Source organism: Oryx dammah, unplaced genomic scaffold (assembly GCF_014754425.2).
Source record: "Oryx dammah isolate SB20612 unplaced genomic scaffold, SCBI_Odam_1.1 HiC_scaffold_27, whole genome shotgun sequence".
NCBI lineage: Eukaryota > Metazoa > Chordata > Mammalia > Artiodactyla > Bovidae > Oryx > Oryx dammah.
The window spans coordinates 5,336,681-5,355,050 of NW_024070211.1; the positions used below are offsets into that span (position 1 = coordinate 5,336,681).

Consider the following 18,370-nt stretch of genomic DNA (forward strand, 5'->3'; position numbering starts at 1 on the left):
GGTGTGGCCGCCTGGTGTGATGGCCCGGTGTGGCCGCCTGGTGTGATAGCCTGGTGTGGCTGCCCAGTGAATGCCCGCCCTGACTCAGCCCCGAGGAGACTGGACACTTGACTGAGTCACTTGGACTTTTAGTCCGGAGCAGGCTCCAGCCAAACCTGCTCGGAGTCTCAGCGTCTCCCTGAGCTTGCTTGGGAGGGCTGGGCCCCCTCCCTGGTTCCTGGCGCAGACACAGGGGAGGAAAGCACTTCTCAGCAGGGTCCCTCACCGGCTTCAGGCTGCACCGATCCGCACCTCCCCTCCTCTGCCCCTTGAGTCCGTGCCCTGACTTGCTCTCTGCCATTGGATGGCGTCCATCGACTGTATCCTCCATGCCAGGCTCAGCCATGTGCTGGGAAGCCGGTAAATGAGACATCTGTCTTGCCTTGAAAGAGTTCAAGGTTTAGGGATGGGGGTGGGGGTGGGGCGGGGGAGAAAGCCAGCACAGGTCAGTGTGAAAAGTGCACTGAAAGCCACATGGGCGCACAAGGTTGAGACAAAAGTGTGTGTGTGTGTGTGTGTTAAGGGAGTGAGAGAGAGAGAATTTGATGAGTCAAGTGGGTTAAAATGTAAATAGCTGGTGAATCTAGGTAAAGAGTCTACGGCATTTCTTCACAGGAAAAATAGAACTCATACATTCAGAGAACAAATTGGTGGCGCCAGAGGCAGAAACAGGGGGTGGGTGAAGGGGGCCAAAAAGTGCCAACTTCTAGTTATAAAAACAAATGCATCAGGAGGACGTGCTGTCTGGCGTGGTGACTATAGATAGTAATACTGTACTTCATGTTTAAAAGTGGATAAGAAAGGAGATCTTAGAAGTTTTCACCACAAGAAAAAAAAATGTCTACATCTGTGTAGCGATGGATGTTAACTAGACTTTCTGTAGTGATCACTTTGTAATACATACACGTTATTGACTCATTATATTATACCCTGAAACTAATATAATGCATGTCAATTATTGCTCAGTTTTAAAAAAAAATAGGAAGATGAAAGCTGACTGAATAAACCCGTCATATACTCTTTTTATAAAGAGTATATGGGGGGACTTCCCTGGTGGTCCAGTGGTTAAGACTTCAGCTTCCAGTGCAAGGGTCATGGGTTCAATCCTTGATCGGAGAGCTAAGATCCCCGACGCCTCAGGGCAGCCCAAGATCCAAAACAGAAACAATACTGTAATAAATTCAATGAAGACTTAAAAAATGGCCCATATCAGAAAAAAGTCGTTAAAAAAAAGAGTATATGAGAATTCCTTGTACTATTGTTACAAATTTTCTCTAAGTTCGAAATTATATAAAAAAACAATTACCAAAATAGGGGGGAAAAAACCCCAGCATGAACAAAGAGCTCTGGAGCCCCAAGGAACAAAGCAACCCCGCTGTCTGCAGGAGCTGAGAAGGTTGGAGGAGGGAGAAAGAGAAAGACTGGTGGAGAAAGAGGACTGGGTGTCTGGGTGGAGGAAACAGCATGTGCAAAGGCACGGGGGTATGAGAGCACCTGGCACGTGAAACCCTGCCCATCTATTCACCAACCCACCTGAAACCCAGAACACCTGTTGTGTGCCAGGGGCTTCCCAGGCCCAGGGTCTCCTGCTGAGCCTAGGATCTGGGCCTCAGCAGACAGACAGACACCCTGGTCCCGGGAGGGCCTTGGCTCCCCGGCTGCACCCTGGGGCTCTGCTTCTTCCACGAAGCAGCAACGTTCAGCTGGGCCAAGCACGATCATGCCTTCTTTGGCCCCTGCCAGCTCTCAGGAGAAAGGCTTCCAAATTTCTATCGCAGTTGGTTTCCAACAACATCTAAATGGTTTGCCACAAGCCCGGCAGCCCCAGCCTTCCAGGATCACAGGTGCCAAGACAAAGGTTGGCCCAGGATCGCCCTCCTGCTGCCCGGGCACATCACGGGGCCCGTGGACGGTCGGTGGCCCGGAGTGTCAGTTTCACGCTCAGGAAGTAGAAGAAACAGAGGAAGCTGGTTCACATCGCGCCCTGGAAGACAGCAGCTTGACCTGGTGCCCTCCTGGGGAGGCTTCCAGTTGCCTGGAGCGTCCTCTATGCCCTGGCCCACCTTCCTCTGGCTTGAAGGCCTTCTCAAACTCCTGGTGTCAGCTGAGGGCCTACCTCCTCGGGGGAGCTTTCCCCCTGAGCACCTGCCCTGGCTGGGGCAAGCTCCACCCCGGGCTCCCGAGGCTCCTGTGTCCCCTCACCGTGGGTAAGACAGAACACGACCTTGTGGGCTCAAGCCCTGGTTCAGCTGCTTTTAGTTCTGTGACCGTAAGCAAGTGCCTTAGCCTCTGGGTGCTGCAGTTTCTTCATTTGCAAGATGGAAGCCTGTCTCAAGGGGCCAGATGCGTTCGTATCACTTAAAACACTTCAACAGTTGGTCCCTTGCTGGTGCTATGGGTGTGAGGGTCACTGCCCCAGCTGGACTGTCAGTATTGACCTTGACCGTGAGCCTGGGAGGACAGGATCCAGGAGGTGTTCTTCCCAGGGTCTCAGAGCCAGGCATGGTCAGGTTCCCAGGAGGGTTTGTCAAAGGTATGGACAAAGGAGGCAGTCTTGCCTACGGCAGGCTGAGCGCTAAGGTAGGAACGGCGTGGGGCTGGAGGTCTGGAGGCCCGGATCTCACTTCTGATTCTGCTGTTCACCCTCTGAGGAGCTCCAGGCAGCTCCATCCTTTCCCCTGCCCGAGTCTTGGATTCTGACTCTGAAACAGGATGATGACCCCAGGACTGAAGATGCTGCCCGGGGTATTGCGCTACAGTGTTGTTGAAGGAAGGCCCTCCTGCCTCCGACCCCTGCCTCCGCTGCATCCTGCTCACTCCCGGGCCTCCACCTGCCATCCTGTGATGAGTGATGGACTGGTCAAGCCTCTCCTGAGCACATGACTCCCCTTCCCGCCCCCCGAGGAGACGGCACCCCCACAAGCCCCGGCCTCACCTTGCGTCACCACCTTGCCGAAGACCGGCAGCGAGTCGAGCGTGGAGCAGTTCCAGCGCCGGTTCCGGAACTGGTACTGGCACTCCTCGATGGCGAGCTGGGCGCCGCGGCGCACCGAGTCCATCACCTCCAGGTTCCGCTTGCACATCTGCACCTGCCTCTGGATCAGGCCCTTGAGCTTCTCACAGGTCTCCTCCTCGGAGATGCTTCCCACTGACGACAGCTTGGCCAGGTACCTGCCGAGAGCGGGGTGGGGTGGGGTGGGACGCCAGGCAGAGCGCTTGCCCCCCTCCTTCCACGCCCAGGCGGAGGCCCCCCGCCCTGTCCAGGGCTCTGGGAGCCAGGTGTCCCAGCGATGAGTCCCTGGCTTCTCTCTGGGTCCAGGGACAGCCCTCCTGCCTGGGCGGTGGGGGGCGGAAGTGGGGAAGGGCTGTCTTGTGCAAGGCCTCCATCTCGGCTGGAGTTAAAGCCCTAGGAGAGCCGCTGACAGCCTCCGTGGGATGCCTCCCCGCCTGGGGGGCCCCTGGGCCAGGGGCTTCTGGGCCCCGATGTTATACCAGATCTTGTCCACGCCAAGCCCTGTACGTCAAGATGCCCTCTGTCTGGGGCCTTGGAGCCACTGGCTGGTCTGCTGTCTCTTTCCCTCACCCCCAGGCAGGGACCCCCGCGACCTAAGCCCACCTTCTGGCTAATGACGGCCGCGATTCTCATTGCCAGCCATCTCCCAGGCCGCCCAGGCAGAGACCAGCGTCACAGTGATGGCACTTAGGACAGTGCGTGCAGTGAGGACTCGGGGCTGGGGATGGCGATGAGGCAGTGTGAGCTTTGAAAACAAAGTGTGCCAGGCTCCCCGCTCAGCCTCTGGATTCTTCACTGCCCGGGAAGGAAGCACCAGCCCTTGCCCCTCCTCACAGGGTTGGAAGGGGATCCCAGGCCAGATAACACGGCTTTCTGCCAAGGCACTCTGTGATCAGGCGCGTGTGAGAGGGGGCTTCACGGCATCCATTTCAACAGACAGAGCAGGACTGTGTCGACTTTGTAATCTTTTGACCACACCACATGGGACGTAGGACCTTAGTTCCCCAACCAGGGATCAAACCCACTTCGTCCCCAATCTATGAGTTGACAAATATTGTGCCCATTTCATGGACTCCAACATAAAGGCTAAGAGGGTGACATGCCCAAGGGGATCCAGGTAGCAAGTGACAGAGCCGAGCTTCAGACCCCTCCGACCCCATGGGCCTTTCCCCTGCCTGTCCTCCTCCATAACGGCCCCAGAGGGCCCTACCCTGTCTGATGACGATGGCTTTGTGATGTGGGCCTGGATGTAAGGGGCCCCGGAGCAAGATACAAGGATGTTCACTGGGGTGGGAGCAGAGCTGGGGAAAGACCCTGTGAGGAAGAAAAGGGGTTTCTCTCTCAAGGGAAGAGCGTGCATTCACTGAACTCCTACTACGTGTCAGGTCGTATTTCAAAGCAGGGAGGTGGCCATCGGAGTCACCCAATTTGTAAGGAAGAGTAGCCCTGCATTGCGTCTGGGTCTGGATGACCCCAAGGCTTGCGCTCCAAACTCTGCTCCTGAACCTGTCCGCACCCACCCATCCCAACATCCTTGGCTGAGGCCAGTGCATGTAGTCGGCGCACAGGTAGCAGCCTGATGGTGGAAGGAGAGCTGAGCGGAGACTCTGGAAGGTCTCCTTTTCCTCCCCTGCCTCCTTTTCTGCCTCTTCACCGGGAGGTGCCCCTGCCACCGCTTAGGGCAGGGCTGCCAGGCGCTGCCTTCCAGGTTCTTGGAGATACAGCAGAGCACACAGAATCACAGCCCTCAGGAATGAGACAGCTGGTCTGGTCCAGACTCCTTATCTTACTGGTCAGCTCAGAGAAGGAAAGGGACCTTCCCACCAACTTCCCACAGGAGACTCAGACCCCAGCTCTACCTACCCTCAGCCTCAGCCCCGACCTCACAGATCAGGGGCTCTGAATATAAAGAGAGGAGGTGTCCTGCTGCACCAGACCCCACAGTGAGCCAGCCCAGCGACCCAGGCCTCCTTGGTGCAGGAGCAGTGGTTCTCCGGGGTGGAGGTGAAGATGTTGCTGCGTCTCACAAGGGGAGCTGCACAGATTTCTATCCGAAGAAGGATAAAGGGGGAAGGTCACTGCTCTGGGACTCAGTTTTCCCACCTGTAATGTGAGGGGGTGACCACCAGTTGTGGCCAAGTCAAGGAACCGTTGTCAGGCCACTACAGGGATCCTGTGTGCGAAAGATGGCCTGAGCCAGGCCTCCGATGATGGGGTGTGAACTAGACATCGGTTTGCCGAGTGAAGGAATGAAGAAATGCACGGTACCCAGATAGAAAATCACACAGAAATCCTGGTAAGACGAGGGAGATTTTTAGGACAATGGCAATAAGAATAACTAATTTGAAGGCTGAGCACCGAAGAATGGATGGTTTTGAATTGTGGTGCTGGAGATGACTCTTGAGAGTCTCTTGGACTGCAAGAAGATCAAACCAGTCCGTCCTAAAGAAAATCAACCCTGAATATTCATTGGAAGGACTGATGCTGAAGCCAAAGCTCCAATACTTTGACCACCTGATGCGAAGAGCCGACTCATTGGAAAAGACCCTGATGCTGGAAAAGATTGAAGGCAGGAGGAGAAGGGGGCGACAGAGGATGAGGTGGTTGGATGGCATCCCTGACTCAATGGACATGAGTTTGAGCAAACTCTGAGAGATAGTGAAGCACAGGGAAGCCTAATGTGCTGGGGTTGCAAAGAGACATGGCTTAGCGACTAAACAACAACAGCAACGGCCCTTAATCAGTAAAGCCTAACGCTTCACTTACGTGACTGCATGTAATCCTCAGCAAGCCAGTGAGCTCCCATTTTACAGAGGTTAAGACTGAGGCACACATACTTTGCCTTGTGTGCAGTATCACGCAGCAAGTAAGAGGCAGAGCCAGGACTTGCCCCTGGCTTTGCCTGACTTCAAAGCCTTCGGTAGAGGCGATGTTCTTTTAAGTGGCTCAAGGACTTGAATGTCACCGGTGGGCAGAGGCTGCTGGGAGCTGGGTTCATTGGACCTAAAGACACGGGCCAAGGTGTAGACAGACGGTGGGCTACCTGTGGGTTGCCGAGCTCTCCCCACCGCAGTGTACCATCAGCAGCCGGATTCTTTTTGTCGGGCGTGGGGGATGGACCAGAGTGATGGTTCTCAAATCTGACTGTGCAGCAAAACATTTGCGGGCTTTGCCGAAAGCGCGGGTGTCTGGGCTCCACTCCAGGCGGGGCTTGGTGGGTATGTGGGCTTTGGAACACATTCCCCACAGCAGCTGTGAAGCCACGCTGGAGGGGTTTTAGGGGAAGCCCATGGGTGACCACTGGTGGTGTTCCCTCCCCAGTTCCTCGGGAACCTGATTCTGGCGCCCTCTTTCCTCACGGCTGCACCGGCCCCCTGCTTGCCGGGCCTCCCTGCATCTGGCTTTCCTGTTCCGGGAACTGGAGGTGATGATTTGGATCCCCAGGCCGCTGGTGCGACGCGGCTGCTGCGTCTTGCCCTCAGCTGATTTTTGGATGCGCTGCGACGCTGAGGCTCTCGCCCTTCCCTGGCAGCTCGGGAGGTGGAGGTGGGCGATCTTGGGGAGAGGCAGTTCCCGCCCCCCACTCTCCCCATTGCCTGCCTCCCGGGAGGCTCCCAGTCTTTGCTAATGGGTCCTGCCCAGAGGAAGTACAGAGGCTTGGTAGCATCCCTGTGAGGCCTGGGCAAGATGCCTGAGCGTCTCAGAAGGGAGACAGGGGTGGAAAGATGGCTGAGGGTCCACGGGAGAGTGCCTCTGCAAGGGGAGGGGGCCCTGTCTGGGTCCATGGTACCCCCGGCCCAGCTGTGGAGCTGGCACCGCTTGGCACTCTTGGCCTGCAGGGGGCGCCAAGAGCCTGGCTACTGGCCATGGGCCAGGTCCACTATGGGAGGCCACCGGGTGATGGGGGACTAGGAGTTGGGCCTACAAGTTGGATCCTTTCCTGCTCAGATGCCAGAGCTGGCTTCTAGGAGAAGGTGGGGGGGTGGTGACATGAGGGCACAGAGCTGGCCGGCCCCCACCTCCGCTCTGCCCCCTTCTCATGTCTTGCTGAGGGGCTGGGGGAAGGGGAGGGCAGGTGGTGCGGAAGCTTGGCTTCTGTGTCCAAGGCGGGGGTTCTCCGGGCAGGGTGAGCAAGCTGGGGAGGCCTGGCGAAGCCACCCGCCTGCAGTGCGACCTTGGACCAGTCCCCGTCCCGTTGAAGCCTGTCTCTTCAAGGTACTACTGCAGAGGAAAGGGCCAGAGCCCGCGGGGATGGAGGGGTTTAAGCTGCAGAGGCCTCTGGCCCCATCCCATGTAGGCTGATAGATGGAGGCCCTGCCATTGAAGGCAGGGGACATGGACCAGAGGAGCCCCCTACCCTCCGCCCGCCCTCTGCCTGCCCCTGCCGCTGCTCAGAACTCAACAAGGGACACAGGCTGAAATAACAGTAGAAGGGATTTAGGGGTGAGCTGCCGGCCTGCCATGGCTGTGAGTCACCGGGACGGCTTCCAGGAAGAAGCTGAGAAAGCTCTTCCGCTGAGGAGTGTCCCTGCCCCCCAAGGCTGGCACCAACGCCCACCACCCTCGGCCCCTGCTTTCGTCTGGCCCCTCAGCTGACCCCTGCCTTGGGGAGGCCGCACAGCCCTAACCCCCTCCGATTCTCTCTTGCCTGGAAAGGGTGGGACGTCAGAACTGGAAATGGGACTGGGACTGGAGAAGGGGCGGGGGGCTTAGGACCCCAAGCCTCATGGGCCCTGGCCCGCACTGCTTCTTCAGTTAGGATGCCTGGCTTCGTTTTACAGATGAGCAAACTGGAGCCCAGAGAGGGGCGTGACGCCCCAGGGTCACACGGCTAGTGAGCAGCAACGCTGGAATGCAAACCCAGTTCACACTGGGACCTCTTCTTCCCTGCACCCCGGTTGTGGCTCTGCCTCACTTGACAGCTGCAGGGCGTCCTGCCCCGCTCAGTGTGTGTCCAGCCTGTGGCTTCCCCAGCGCCCAGCACAGGCTGTGGCCATAGAAGGTGCCCAGTGAGTGCTTGCAGCATAGATGGAGGGCCCTGTGCTCACGAGGCCCCTTCAGCTCCCTTCCTGCAAAGTGCTCAGGAGAGGGGAGGGCGGGGCGGACCGTAGAGCCTGGGGGCTCCTTGGCCGTTGGGCCTGCGGAGGACTTAGAGAGCCCAGGGGGCAAGGCCCAGCTGGCCCCAGGGGCCTCAGGAATGCCCTCCCCACACCCTCAGGTGGCTCAACCTTTCCCCCAGAGACACGCGTGCTGCTCTCTGACCTGGGGCTGGGCCTGGCTCAGATGTCAAGCGCACAGGCCATTCCTGGGGAAGACGCGGAGCGTGGGGCCAGCCGGCGGAGGGCCTCGGCCACCCCTGCCTCTTCCCTCTTTGGGGTTACGTTGCCCCCGTTTAGGCTGCTTCTGGCTGCTGCTGAGCACAGGCTTAGCCATTTGCCACCCGCTGCCCAGGGCCACCTAGGACTCCAGCCACAGCCGTGCCATCGATCAGGTTACCCCCCACCTCCCCACCCCGGGCTGCCCCACTGCCAGCCAGCGCGTGCCCGTCTCCTCCTGCAGGGGCTCGGGGTCCGCCAGGCTCCTCCCAGGAGGCCCTCCCTGCGGCCCGTGCCTGCCGCCTGCGAGGCCGGAGGGCCGTTGGCCCTGCCAGGGAGATCAGATCCTCTCAGCCACCTGCTGTTTTCATTAGAAACTAAAATTAGCTGGGCTTGTCCCAAGCTTTTCCAGGTTTGTTGGCTTAAAAAAAAAAAAAATATATATATATATATATACACAAATTCCTAGAGGAAAATCCGCACCTCTCCGCCTCCTGCCCCGGCTCTGGCTCTGCGCAGTCAGGAGGACCGGGACGGGAAATTGCTGGAGCGTTTGGGAGGCCGGGCGGGTCAGTGCCCTGGGTCCCGGCCCCGTGGTGGGCAGGTGGGGGCTGGGAGGCCGGCCCGGGCCTCTCTCTGCCCCCTCCTCCCTCGGGCCTCCCTGCTGCCCAGGCCGCATTTAGAGCCTCCCGAGGAGCGGTCGTGCCTGCTGGGCGACACCAGGAAGGAAGGAGGCCAAGAGACTGGGAGGAGGAGCCCGAAGGGACCGGGTGCCTGCTGAGCGGAGAGCCGCCTGCCCCGGGAGACGCGGCCGGGCGAGGGAGGGAGGGCCCGCGACCCATCTGGGCCCCCCCGGCACTCCTGGCAGGTTGGGAGTCCCTGGTTTCCCAGGAGCTGTCCACATCCCCAGCGGTTTTCAAGCCTCTGGGGGGGCTTCCGTACCCGCAGTTTCGGTCGCCTTGGTGGCTCTGTCCCGAGACTCTCATCCCTTCCCGTGGCAGGTGGCACGAGGCACTGCCCAAGAGAGATGGACAGACTGGGTCAGCATCCTGTCTCCGTGTTACTGGCGGCAAGAGAGGGGCCGTGTCCTCCCCTCTAGGATGGGGAGAAGAAGCATTCGGATCTCCGGAGGCTGAGGTGGGTTAAACAGGCACACAGCAGGCACTCCTCTCCTGCTGGCAACACGATTATATTATCGCTATTCCGTATCATTAGCATGTTCATCAGCGGCGTCAGGATCCGTGCCCTCCCAAAGCCTCTCCTTAGTCCTCTGAGCTGCCCCCTCTTCCGGGGGACCCCAGGCTGGTTCGGCTCATTTGTCTTCTTGGCGTGGCTCCATCCGCTCCCTTCCACCTGGGTTCCCAGCCCTTCTTTCAACTGAGCATCCCGGAGGGCAGGACACGGGCCCTTTGGGGACAGTGGATCACTTCAGCCTTGATCCCAACTGTAGGTGGTTGACGGAGTCTCCCAGTGGAGTCCTCAGAGAGAGAGGGGGTGCTCCCAGTGGGTCTGGCTCGTTAGGTGGGTCCTCTAGGAACGGGCGGTCTGGGGACTCGAGGGATGGTGCTGTTAAGAGATTTGGAGCTGGGGACCCTGGCGTGAGGATGGCAGGGATAGTGGTGTGCCCAGGGCACCTGGGAACCATTCTTGGGACTAGATGACAGGAAGAGGGACCTTACACCCCTTGTCACTTTGCTCCTCAAACGACAGTCACGTGCTCCACTATATCCTTACATGGACGCGTGCGTGCTAAGTCACTTTAGTCACGTCCGACTCTTTGTGACCCCGTGGACCATAGCCCGCCAGGCTCCTCTGTCCATGGGATTCTCCAGGCAAGAACACTGCAGAGGGTTACCACGCTCACCTCCAGGGCATCTTCCTGATGCAGGGATCAAGCCTGCGTCTCCTGTGGCTCCTGCACTGCAGGTGAGCCGCCGGGTAAGCCACCTTACATGGATATAGAGCCATAAATTCTCGCAGGATTCTCCAGGTGGGTATCATCCCCTCTGTTTTACAGATGAGGAAACCGAGGTTCAGAGGGGTGCGTGTTCAAGGCTGTGCAGCCATTCAGGGGTGGTCAAGACTTGAAAACAGGTCCTTCTGGCTTCTCAACCTGGGCTGGCTCATCAGGCTCCAGTGATGGCCCAGGGCACAAAGGACTTGGTGGTTTGGCATCAGTGGGCACCAGTCTGATGAAGGCAGTCTTATTCTTCCATTGATAGGTCTTTCTAGAGACCCTGTGTCTTTCCTGCCCGACAGTGAAGGCGTCTTTCAGGGGTGAGGGGTGCTGGAGAGGATGATGGCTTGGAGGTTACGTGGCCGCCTGGACAGTGTCTGGGTCCGTGACCTCTGCAGCTTCTCAGGCGGTGGAAGGAGTTGCGGCCATTGGCCGGAAAGCCCTGCAGGGGTAGCCAGCAAGGAGGGGCTGCCCTGGAGATGCCCACAGGGGCCGCGGGGCGGTGGGCGCTGCTTGCATGCCACTCTGCCCCCAGACAGAGCGCGGCTCCATAGAGCTCTCAGTGCCCACGTCAAGCTCTCTCTGCCCCAAGCGCTTTCCCTCAGTTGCGAGCGGAATGACAGCCTCCCTGCAGCCCAAGGCCCCGCTCCTATACCCTAGGGTGCTGTCCGATCGGCCCCCCTCCCCGTCTCCTGGGACCCCTGGCGCCCTCTACTCCCCATCCTCAGAAGCCTCAGCACCCCGATCTTCTGTCTCTGTCTTTATTTTTTTTTAATGTGTTCAAGAACATCTATTGAGCAAGGGGTCATAGCACGCACGCAGAACAGGGTGGTCTAGCTGAACATGTGTGACGAATCAGCATTGAAGTATTCTGCATGTTTCTTCATCTCTACCTCAATGAAAAAAAGATGGGTTATCGTTGCAGTGTTACGGTCCCGGAATTGTCTGTCTCTTCCTCCATTTTGACATCTCACTCCCAGCCCGGTGTTGCCCCCACATCCTTACCTGCCATTCCTGGCATCCCGCCCCCCTCCCCATTTCTTATTTCCCATCTCACAGGATTTGCTCCTGGGGGAGCTGGTGGCTGACTCAGGGCCAGCAAATAGCAGCTCAGACCTGAACCTGGCTGGTTCCTGAGCTGCGCCAGGCGGGGAGAAGTTTCCTTCTCTCTCTGGGGGAAGGTGTGGCTGTGGGCCCAGTGGGCATTGAATTTAAGGCACTTCCTGACCGTGGCTCGCCCCTGAATTTGCCAGCAGAGAGCGTCTCCCTTGCAAAGACCCATCTGACCCTCCTCCCTGGAGTGTCTTGCCTGCCTTGGAGCCATCAAACTGTTGAGTGGTTCTCCCCAGCTGGGCTGGGGGAGTCCTGGGGGAGGGGTGCCAGGAGGGATGGGGAAGCCGCCTGAGCTGTCCAGGGGGCAGTGCGGGCTCCCTGGAGTGAGGCTTATGCCCTGTGTCTTTAGGTTTCTAGCGAGTTCCTTGGCCTTGGTGCACCCTTGCTCAAGGCCCAGGCCTGGGGGAGCCGGTGGCTAAGCCCACACTCACACCCCAACAGGGCTGGTGGGAAAACCTGGGCTTCTCCCTTGTCGCTCATCACCTCCAGCAGGGATGATGGGCAAGGGGGGTGGGCTGCAGGCCTGCTTTCACCTGCTGCAGGGAAAGGTCTGGAAAGCAGTCAGAGACCTCGAGTGGCGTTCCAGCTCTACCACTGCTGTGCCCTGTGACCACCAGGTGCCTAGCACGGCGCCTGATGGAGAAGCTGTCTGGACAAGGAAGTGCTCGCCATCATCAAACAGGGCTCGCCAGGCACTCACCCTCCTGCTCGGAGGCTCGGTGTCCCTGGAGGAGGCTGACTTGAGCACTTCCAAGAGCCTCTGACTCTGATGGCTGAGATATCCTCTCAGCCCCGGGGTGCCAGAACAGCCAGGCATCCCTGACTCAAGGGGAGTACCCTGCATGCGGTCTCCAGTCCTTGGAGAGGCGTTCTTGAGATCCAGGTCTGCAGTAACTTGTGTGTGAACACAGTGAGAAACGGCCTAAGAGGGCCGTTTGGAGTCACAGCGGCAAAGAGGCCCCTCTGGTCTCATTGGCGGTGTCACGCTGCTTCTAAGGGGCCTCTCCAAGCTCCCTTGTGAGCTGAGAGCTGTCAGGGGGCTCCCTCCCTCCTTATACTCCCCGCCACCTCCCGCCCTTCGCCTCTTTTCCCAGACCAGGTCCCCTCCGCTGCGGGGGTTCTGACTTGGCCAGGGAACTAACAGAGCTTGGTTTCGAGTTTGCCAGGAGACGGGGGAGGCAGAGAGGGGTTGGGAGGGGGAGAGGGGGAGCTGGGGGTCACGGCAGGGAGCAAGCCTTCTCCCAGCTTTGGCTGGATCACAGAAGATGCAGCTCAGGACTCAGAGATAAAACCTGGCAACTCCTGTGGAAATCTGGACAGCAACCATGGGGTCACAGCCCCGCCTCCCAGCTGAGTCTGCCGAGCGGCTCTTGCAGGCTTGTTTGGAGGGGGGGTGATGGGGTGGGCAAATGTCACCCCCCCCACGCCCCCCTCATTGGTGGCTCCCTGGCCAACTCCATGCCCGATTGGCTCAGACCAAGCCCTTCTTCCCAGAGCAGGGGACGAGAGGATGAGGCTTGGTGCAAACGCTCAGCTCTCCCAAGGCACCCACAGGGCCCAAGCTGGGCGAGTTTCAACAGGTTTGGGGAGCACTGTCTTGTCAGATGCTGAGTTGCTCAATTGCTAATCCAGGGTTGAGGGAAGAAAGTCAAGCCACGGCAGACAGCTGGGCTGTGATTGCTGCTTGAACAAACCCCTCAGGCAGGCCTGGTCCCGGGGCCCCGAGAGGAGGGTGAGGGGAGAAAGTGCTCTCAGCCTGGCTCTGAGCGGGTGCCCTGGCCCAGAGCTGTGGGCCAGAGCCCGCGCATCTGCTGGGTGACAGCTACGTATCCTGACACCCACTTTGGCACATCTGAGCATCACCCGCGACTCGGGGCAGTAGGGCAGAGCCTCCCACTCAAAGCGGGAGGGCCCACATCAGATGGGGCCTGATGTGACAGCAACTTAAAACCCTCAGGAGCGAACAGGCCTGTGCTTCCTTTGTTCATGAAATGTTGACTGAGAAGCTTCTACAGGCCCGGCAGGTGCCAGGCACTGAGGCTGCTGGGAGGTGTTCATGCCACCGCCTTGGCCTCTGGAGGTTTCTAACCTTGTAGAAGGAGCCATGTTATTTGGAAATGGCAGCCCACTCCCATATCCTTGCCTGGAGAATTCCTCGGACAGAGGAGCCTGGTGGCCTACATACAGTCCACGGGGGTTGCAAAGAGTGGGACACGACTGAAAGACGAAACAACAACAATATATGATAGGAAACAGTTCTCTAAGGAGAGGATGGAAAACCAGGAGATCTGGACATCTGAGAGCGAGTCAAGTGCTGGTCCTGGTATGCAGGATGCCCCTTGGGGAAGCCACTGCACCTCTCAGCCTTTGAAGTGGGGTTGAACATGGACTCCCTCTTCTGAAGGGGAAGGGGCAGAGGTTATGTGGTTCTTATAAGGAAGTGAAGTGAAGTCGCTCAGTAGTGTCCGACTCTTTTCGACACAGAGGAGCCTACAGGCTCCTCTGTCCATGGGATTTTCCAGGCAAGAGTACTGGAGAGGGTTGCCATTTCCTTCTCCAGGGAATCTTCCCGACCCAGGGATCGAACCCGGGTCTCCCACATTGTAGACAGACGCTTTACCATCTGAGCCACCAGGGAAGTCTTATAAGGAAATGGGTGTGAAAATGCTTCGTAAGCCATTGATTCTCAACCAGGGGTGATTCTGCCCTCCATGAACATTTGGCAAGGTCTGGGGACATTTCTGGTGGTTCCCTGGCTGGTGGGGTGTGTGGGGGGGAGGTGGGGGGCAGGGCGCTACAGGTGTCTGATGGATAGAGAGGCCAGGGATGCTGCTAATCATTCAACAATGCACAGCACAGGCTCCAAGTACCAACAGAGAGAAATCCCAGTGCAAACTGTAAAGAGCCATGGTGTGCCAATAATTGTAATCCAACGCCCAGAGCCGTAGGAGGGGACCCACGGGGGTGCACTTTTGCTCTTTAGAAGAAAATGGGGGTTTCAGCCAGAGACTAGGGGGACACTTCCTGGGGCAGACAGACCACGCCTTTAGCTGCGGGGCTGGCACTGCACGTCTTGGCTGGCTCTGGCTGCACCCGGCCCAGAGCACCAGGCGTCACTCCACTTGTGGGCAAGGGAGCGGCACCGCACCCCAGCCCCTGCTGGGTGAGCGGGCCCATGGGAACTCGGCTGGGGGATGGGGAGGCACGCCTGTGAGGAGTTGGATCCAGCGTGGAGCGATATGCCCTCCCCAGGGGCAGCAAAGGGAGCTCCTAGCAGCATCCCCTCCAGCCAGCAGGGTTTGCCCGGGAGCCGAGCTGGCCTTCCTGGCTTGGTGAGGCTCTTGCAGGCGCCCCGGCTGAAAACCGGGGAGGCAGCAGCCTGGGATCCTCCCTGTGTGATTAAAGTCACAGGAGGTGGACGGCAGTTTCCCAGAGGTCCTTTCTCTCCATCGTCTCTGTAACCAGGAGTACAGCTCAGTGACGGCTGCCACCATCACTGCCACCTCGTCCACGGCTGCCCTTTCCATCACTGGCTCTGTGCTCAGCATGCCACGTGCACAGGCTCTCTGTAGCCTCAGCACCCTCACGTGTCTGTCCCATTTCACAGATGAAGAACCCGAGGCTCAGAGAGGGTAAGTACCTTGTCCGAGGTCACCCCTCTGGTCAGGGGCAGACCTGGGATGGAACTGTATGCCATCTACCCTTGCCACCCTGCTGGACGACCTGTGAATGTAGCACAGGCCACCTGGCCGTGCCTACTGGGCCTCCAACTGGGCCCCCAGCTCAGCACGTCACCGCCTTTCTTCAGGAAATCCTCCATGATAAAACCTTAGTTTCTCTATTCTATCTTAGTTTACCTGTCTAACTCTTCTCGTACTTCCATCTGGGGTTCAGAACAATCTGCTGAGGATTGCGGCCCAGAGGGAAAAAGAGGCCATCCCAGGCCACCCAGCTCTGGCGACCAAGTCTCCTGACTTCCAGCATGGCCCCAGTGCTGGGGGAAACACTCAGAGACATTTACAAGCCCAGGTCTGTGGAAGATCCAGGCCTTCCACTGATGGACCGTTTCATCCATCCCTCCCTCTCTCCCTCCCTCAGTGGTGGGAGCTGCCACAAGCTGTCAACTCACTCCTGGTGCCAGACACAAGTCTAATCAACAGCTTCCAGCTTCTCTGGGCTTGCCCAGGCCTCAGGCTACAGAGCCCTCCCAGCTCCAAGCTCCATCCTGCCCAACAGCTGCACGCAGCGGGACACCTGGCCTCTCCGCCAGGCCACCCGCCCTACGGAGACAACAGACAGCATCAGCTCTTGCAACCGGACAGCCAGCCGGCCCTGGCCGGAAGCCTGATTCTAGGTACTGGAAGGGGAGTGGACACCCCGGCCTTGCCCCTCTGAGAGTGCTGCCAGCCATCCTCTTGGGGCCAGACCTCCAGCATGGCTGGAAAAGACACAGTGCCAGCCATCATGCCTGGACAGACATCTGCCTGCCAGAAACTTTTCCTTCTACAGGCAGCTTTTGGGTTAGACGCCTCTGCCATTTACCAGCCAGGTGACTCGGGGCCGTTACCTCTGTGATCCTCAATTTTCTAATCTGTAAAATGGGATTCAGGTGCTGTCAGGATGTAGCCAGCACAGGAGGATCTATTCTAATGATCACTGTCAGGACTCTACAGCCTTCAGGCCAGGTCCTCTCCATGACTGCTCCAGCTCTCACTCGTCTCCTTCCTCCGACAGCTACTGCATGTTCACGCTCTCAGGCATCCGTGGCCTGCTTTTACCTCGTCTTCCTCCAAGCTCCTTGGAGGCCCGGCTGTGACATCTGTTTCCCCCAGAGCTGGCCCAGTCCCTCGTCTGGGGATGGACCCAGTCTTGGAATATGCCCAGAGATCTCTTCTCCATCACAGCCTTTCTGGATTGGTGGGGGTCCTGGGAAGCCCCTTGTTTCTCCTGCCTTGGGCCGAGCAGAGAGACCCTTGGCTTGAAGCCCGGGGTGGAGCAGGAGCGAGCTGGGTCATCCGGAGACTTGCTACATGGCAACCTGAACCATCGCGGCTGCAGAGAACAGGTTTGCCAACCTCCCTTCTCCTTCTAGGCTGCCCCTCTTCACCCCACCCCCCACAGCACAGCAGGAGAACTGAACTGTTGGAATTCCCCACGGTTTGCATGACCCAAAGCTGGAGCGGCCTCCCTGGTTGGGATTTGGGGCTTGGGTGTGGCTGAAGGTGGGTAGTGACACTACCTGGGCCATGCTGGCTTAAGTTTGGGACGGCTTCAGGGAAGGAGGTATGTCACTGCCTGGAAGTCAGAGCATCTGGGATCAGTTCTCTGCTCTGAGATGAGCAAGTATCTTCCCGTCCTGGGGCCTCAGTTTCCTCATCTGTAAAATGGGCCCAAACACTAGATGCTCTTGAAGAACTCCACTGTGGATGTCTTGCTCTCCCCAAGGCTTGGGTCAGACCCTTGAACTGTTGCTTCTTCTTCTGCCTTTTTGTAGCCCTCAGCCCTGGGCCAGTCATACCCAGTTCTTACTCCTGCTAGCTTTGGAGACCCTGGCTCTGAACCCATGCTTTCCAGGGACCATGAACTTCCCCAAGTCCCAATCAGCCCCCCTCCTTGGCTCTGTGACTCCCAGGCTCCAGTCGCGGTGGGGAGGGATGCCGAGGGGTAGCAGGAAGAGGTGGTGGTACCCTGGTCTCTGTACACTTTGCCACTGCCCCTGAAGTGTTAATCAAATTAAGTCTCCAAGAAAAACAAAAGCTCTGCAGCCACTTCGGGCTGCCTTGGAGTCGCTCACTCTCGCTCTCAGAACAGCTGGGAGAATTCCACATCACCTCCGTCCCCCAAGCCCTGGGTGGCTCTGACCCCAGCAAACGCACTCCTTCCAGCCTGCAGGGCCCCAGCGGCCGCAATGACCTCATAGCAACAGCCATTGGACACTCGGGGCAATTTCATGGGAGATATTTGTTCTTTGGTCTTGATGCAGAGAGAATTTTTTCCTCTCCCGCTGTCTCCATGGAAACCCCAGCTACACTGTTGGCTATCCCCCTTCCCACCTCATGCTTTTCAGATCAATATTGGAGCTTGGCTCCCCACTGACTGCCCACGGCAGCCGATGGGGGCAGAGTTCTGGGCAGAAGCAATGGGGACCAGGGTGAAGCCTGGGGCAGGGGTGAAAACCATCACTAAGGGGGATGAAGAAGGGATCCAGGGCCCTCTTGCTTCCTTGTTCACCCACTCATGGAAGCTCATCCCTTCAGAATCCCCCACTGCCCCCAGCGAACCTTCAGCCCCTTCCCAGGGAGTCCCAGGAGCCAGGCCCAATCAGGGAGAAACAGGTCACCAGCGGTCACTGCCCCCCCTTCTTAGGTGAGACTTAGGGAGCCGGGGGCTGCTGCCTTCTTAAAGCTCTGGACGGAGTTTCTTCCTGCTCCAGGGAGAACCAAGGCCGGCCAGCGCCAGCTGCCGGAGGCCGGCCGGTCTCTTCCCTGCCTCTATCCCGGCTCCCGGGCCCCCAAGCAGGACAGGTCCCTGCACGCCTCCGGCCCAGCCGGCAGCGCGGCGCGGGCAGCTAGGCGCGGGGAGCTCACTCCTGGACGTCGTGGGGGATTAACCTGCTATTAGCAGCCAGGGTCCTCGCCCGTCATGCGCTTCCTCGGCGACCTGTCAGCCCAGCCGGGGCTGCGCCCCGCACCCGGCACCCCGCCGCTGCCGCCGTCCCGCACTCGCGCCCCTTGCGCTCCCGGGCTCCCCAGGCCGCCTCGGGGTGCGGGCGGTCGCCGCCACCCTTGCCGCCCCTGAGCTGGGAGCCGGACGCGGGCAGAGGGGTGTTCAGAGGGAGGCCGGGGCAGTGGCGGCGGCGGCGGCGCACAGGGCGGTCGAGCCTCGCGTCCCGCGGCCGAGACACCTGCCGGGCGCCCCCGCGCCCGCTGCCCC

At 58.9% G+C, this 18,370-nt stretch overlaps 1 protein-coding gene across 1 annotated transcript in view; it reads right to left on the bottom strand.

The window, feature by feature from the left end:
• WNT4 (Wnt family member 4) overlaps positions 1 to 3,685 on the bottom strand; it is a 13,705-nt gene extending 10,020 nt beyond the window's left edge. Inside the window, exons 1-2 of the mRNA XM_040228542.1 lie at positions 3,646 to 3,685; positions 2,975 to 3,373 (exon numbers count right to left, since the gene is read on the bottom strand). Of these exons, the coding sequence (XP_040084476.1) occupies positions 2,975 to 3,373; positions 3,646 to 3,685 (439 nt within the window). The remainder of the gene's footprint in view (positions 1 to 2,974; positions 3,374 to 3,645) is intronic.
• Between the last annotated feature and the right edge of the window lie 14,685 nt (positions 3,686 to 18,370).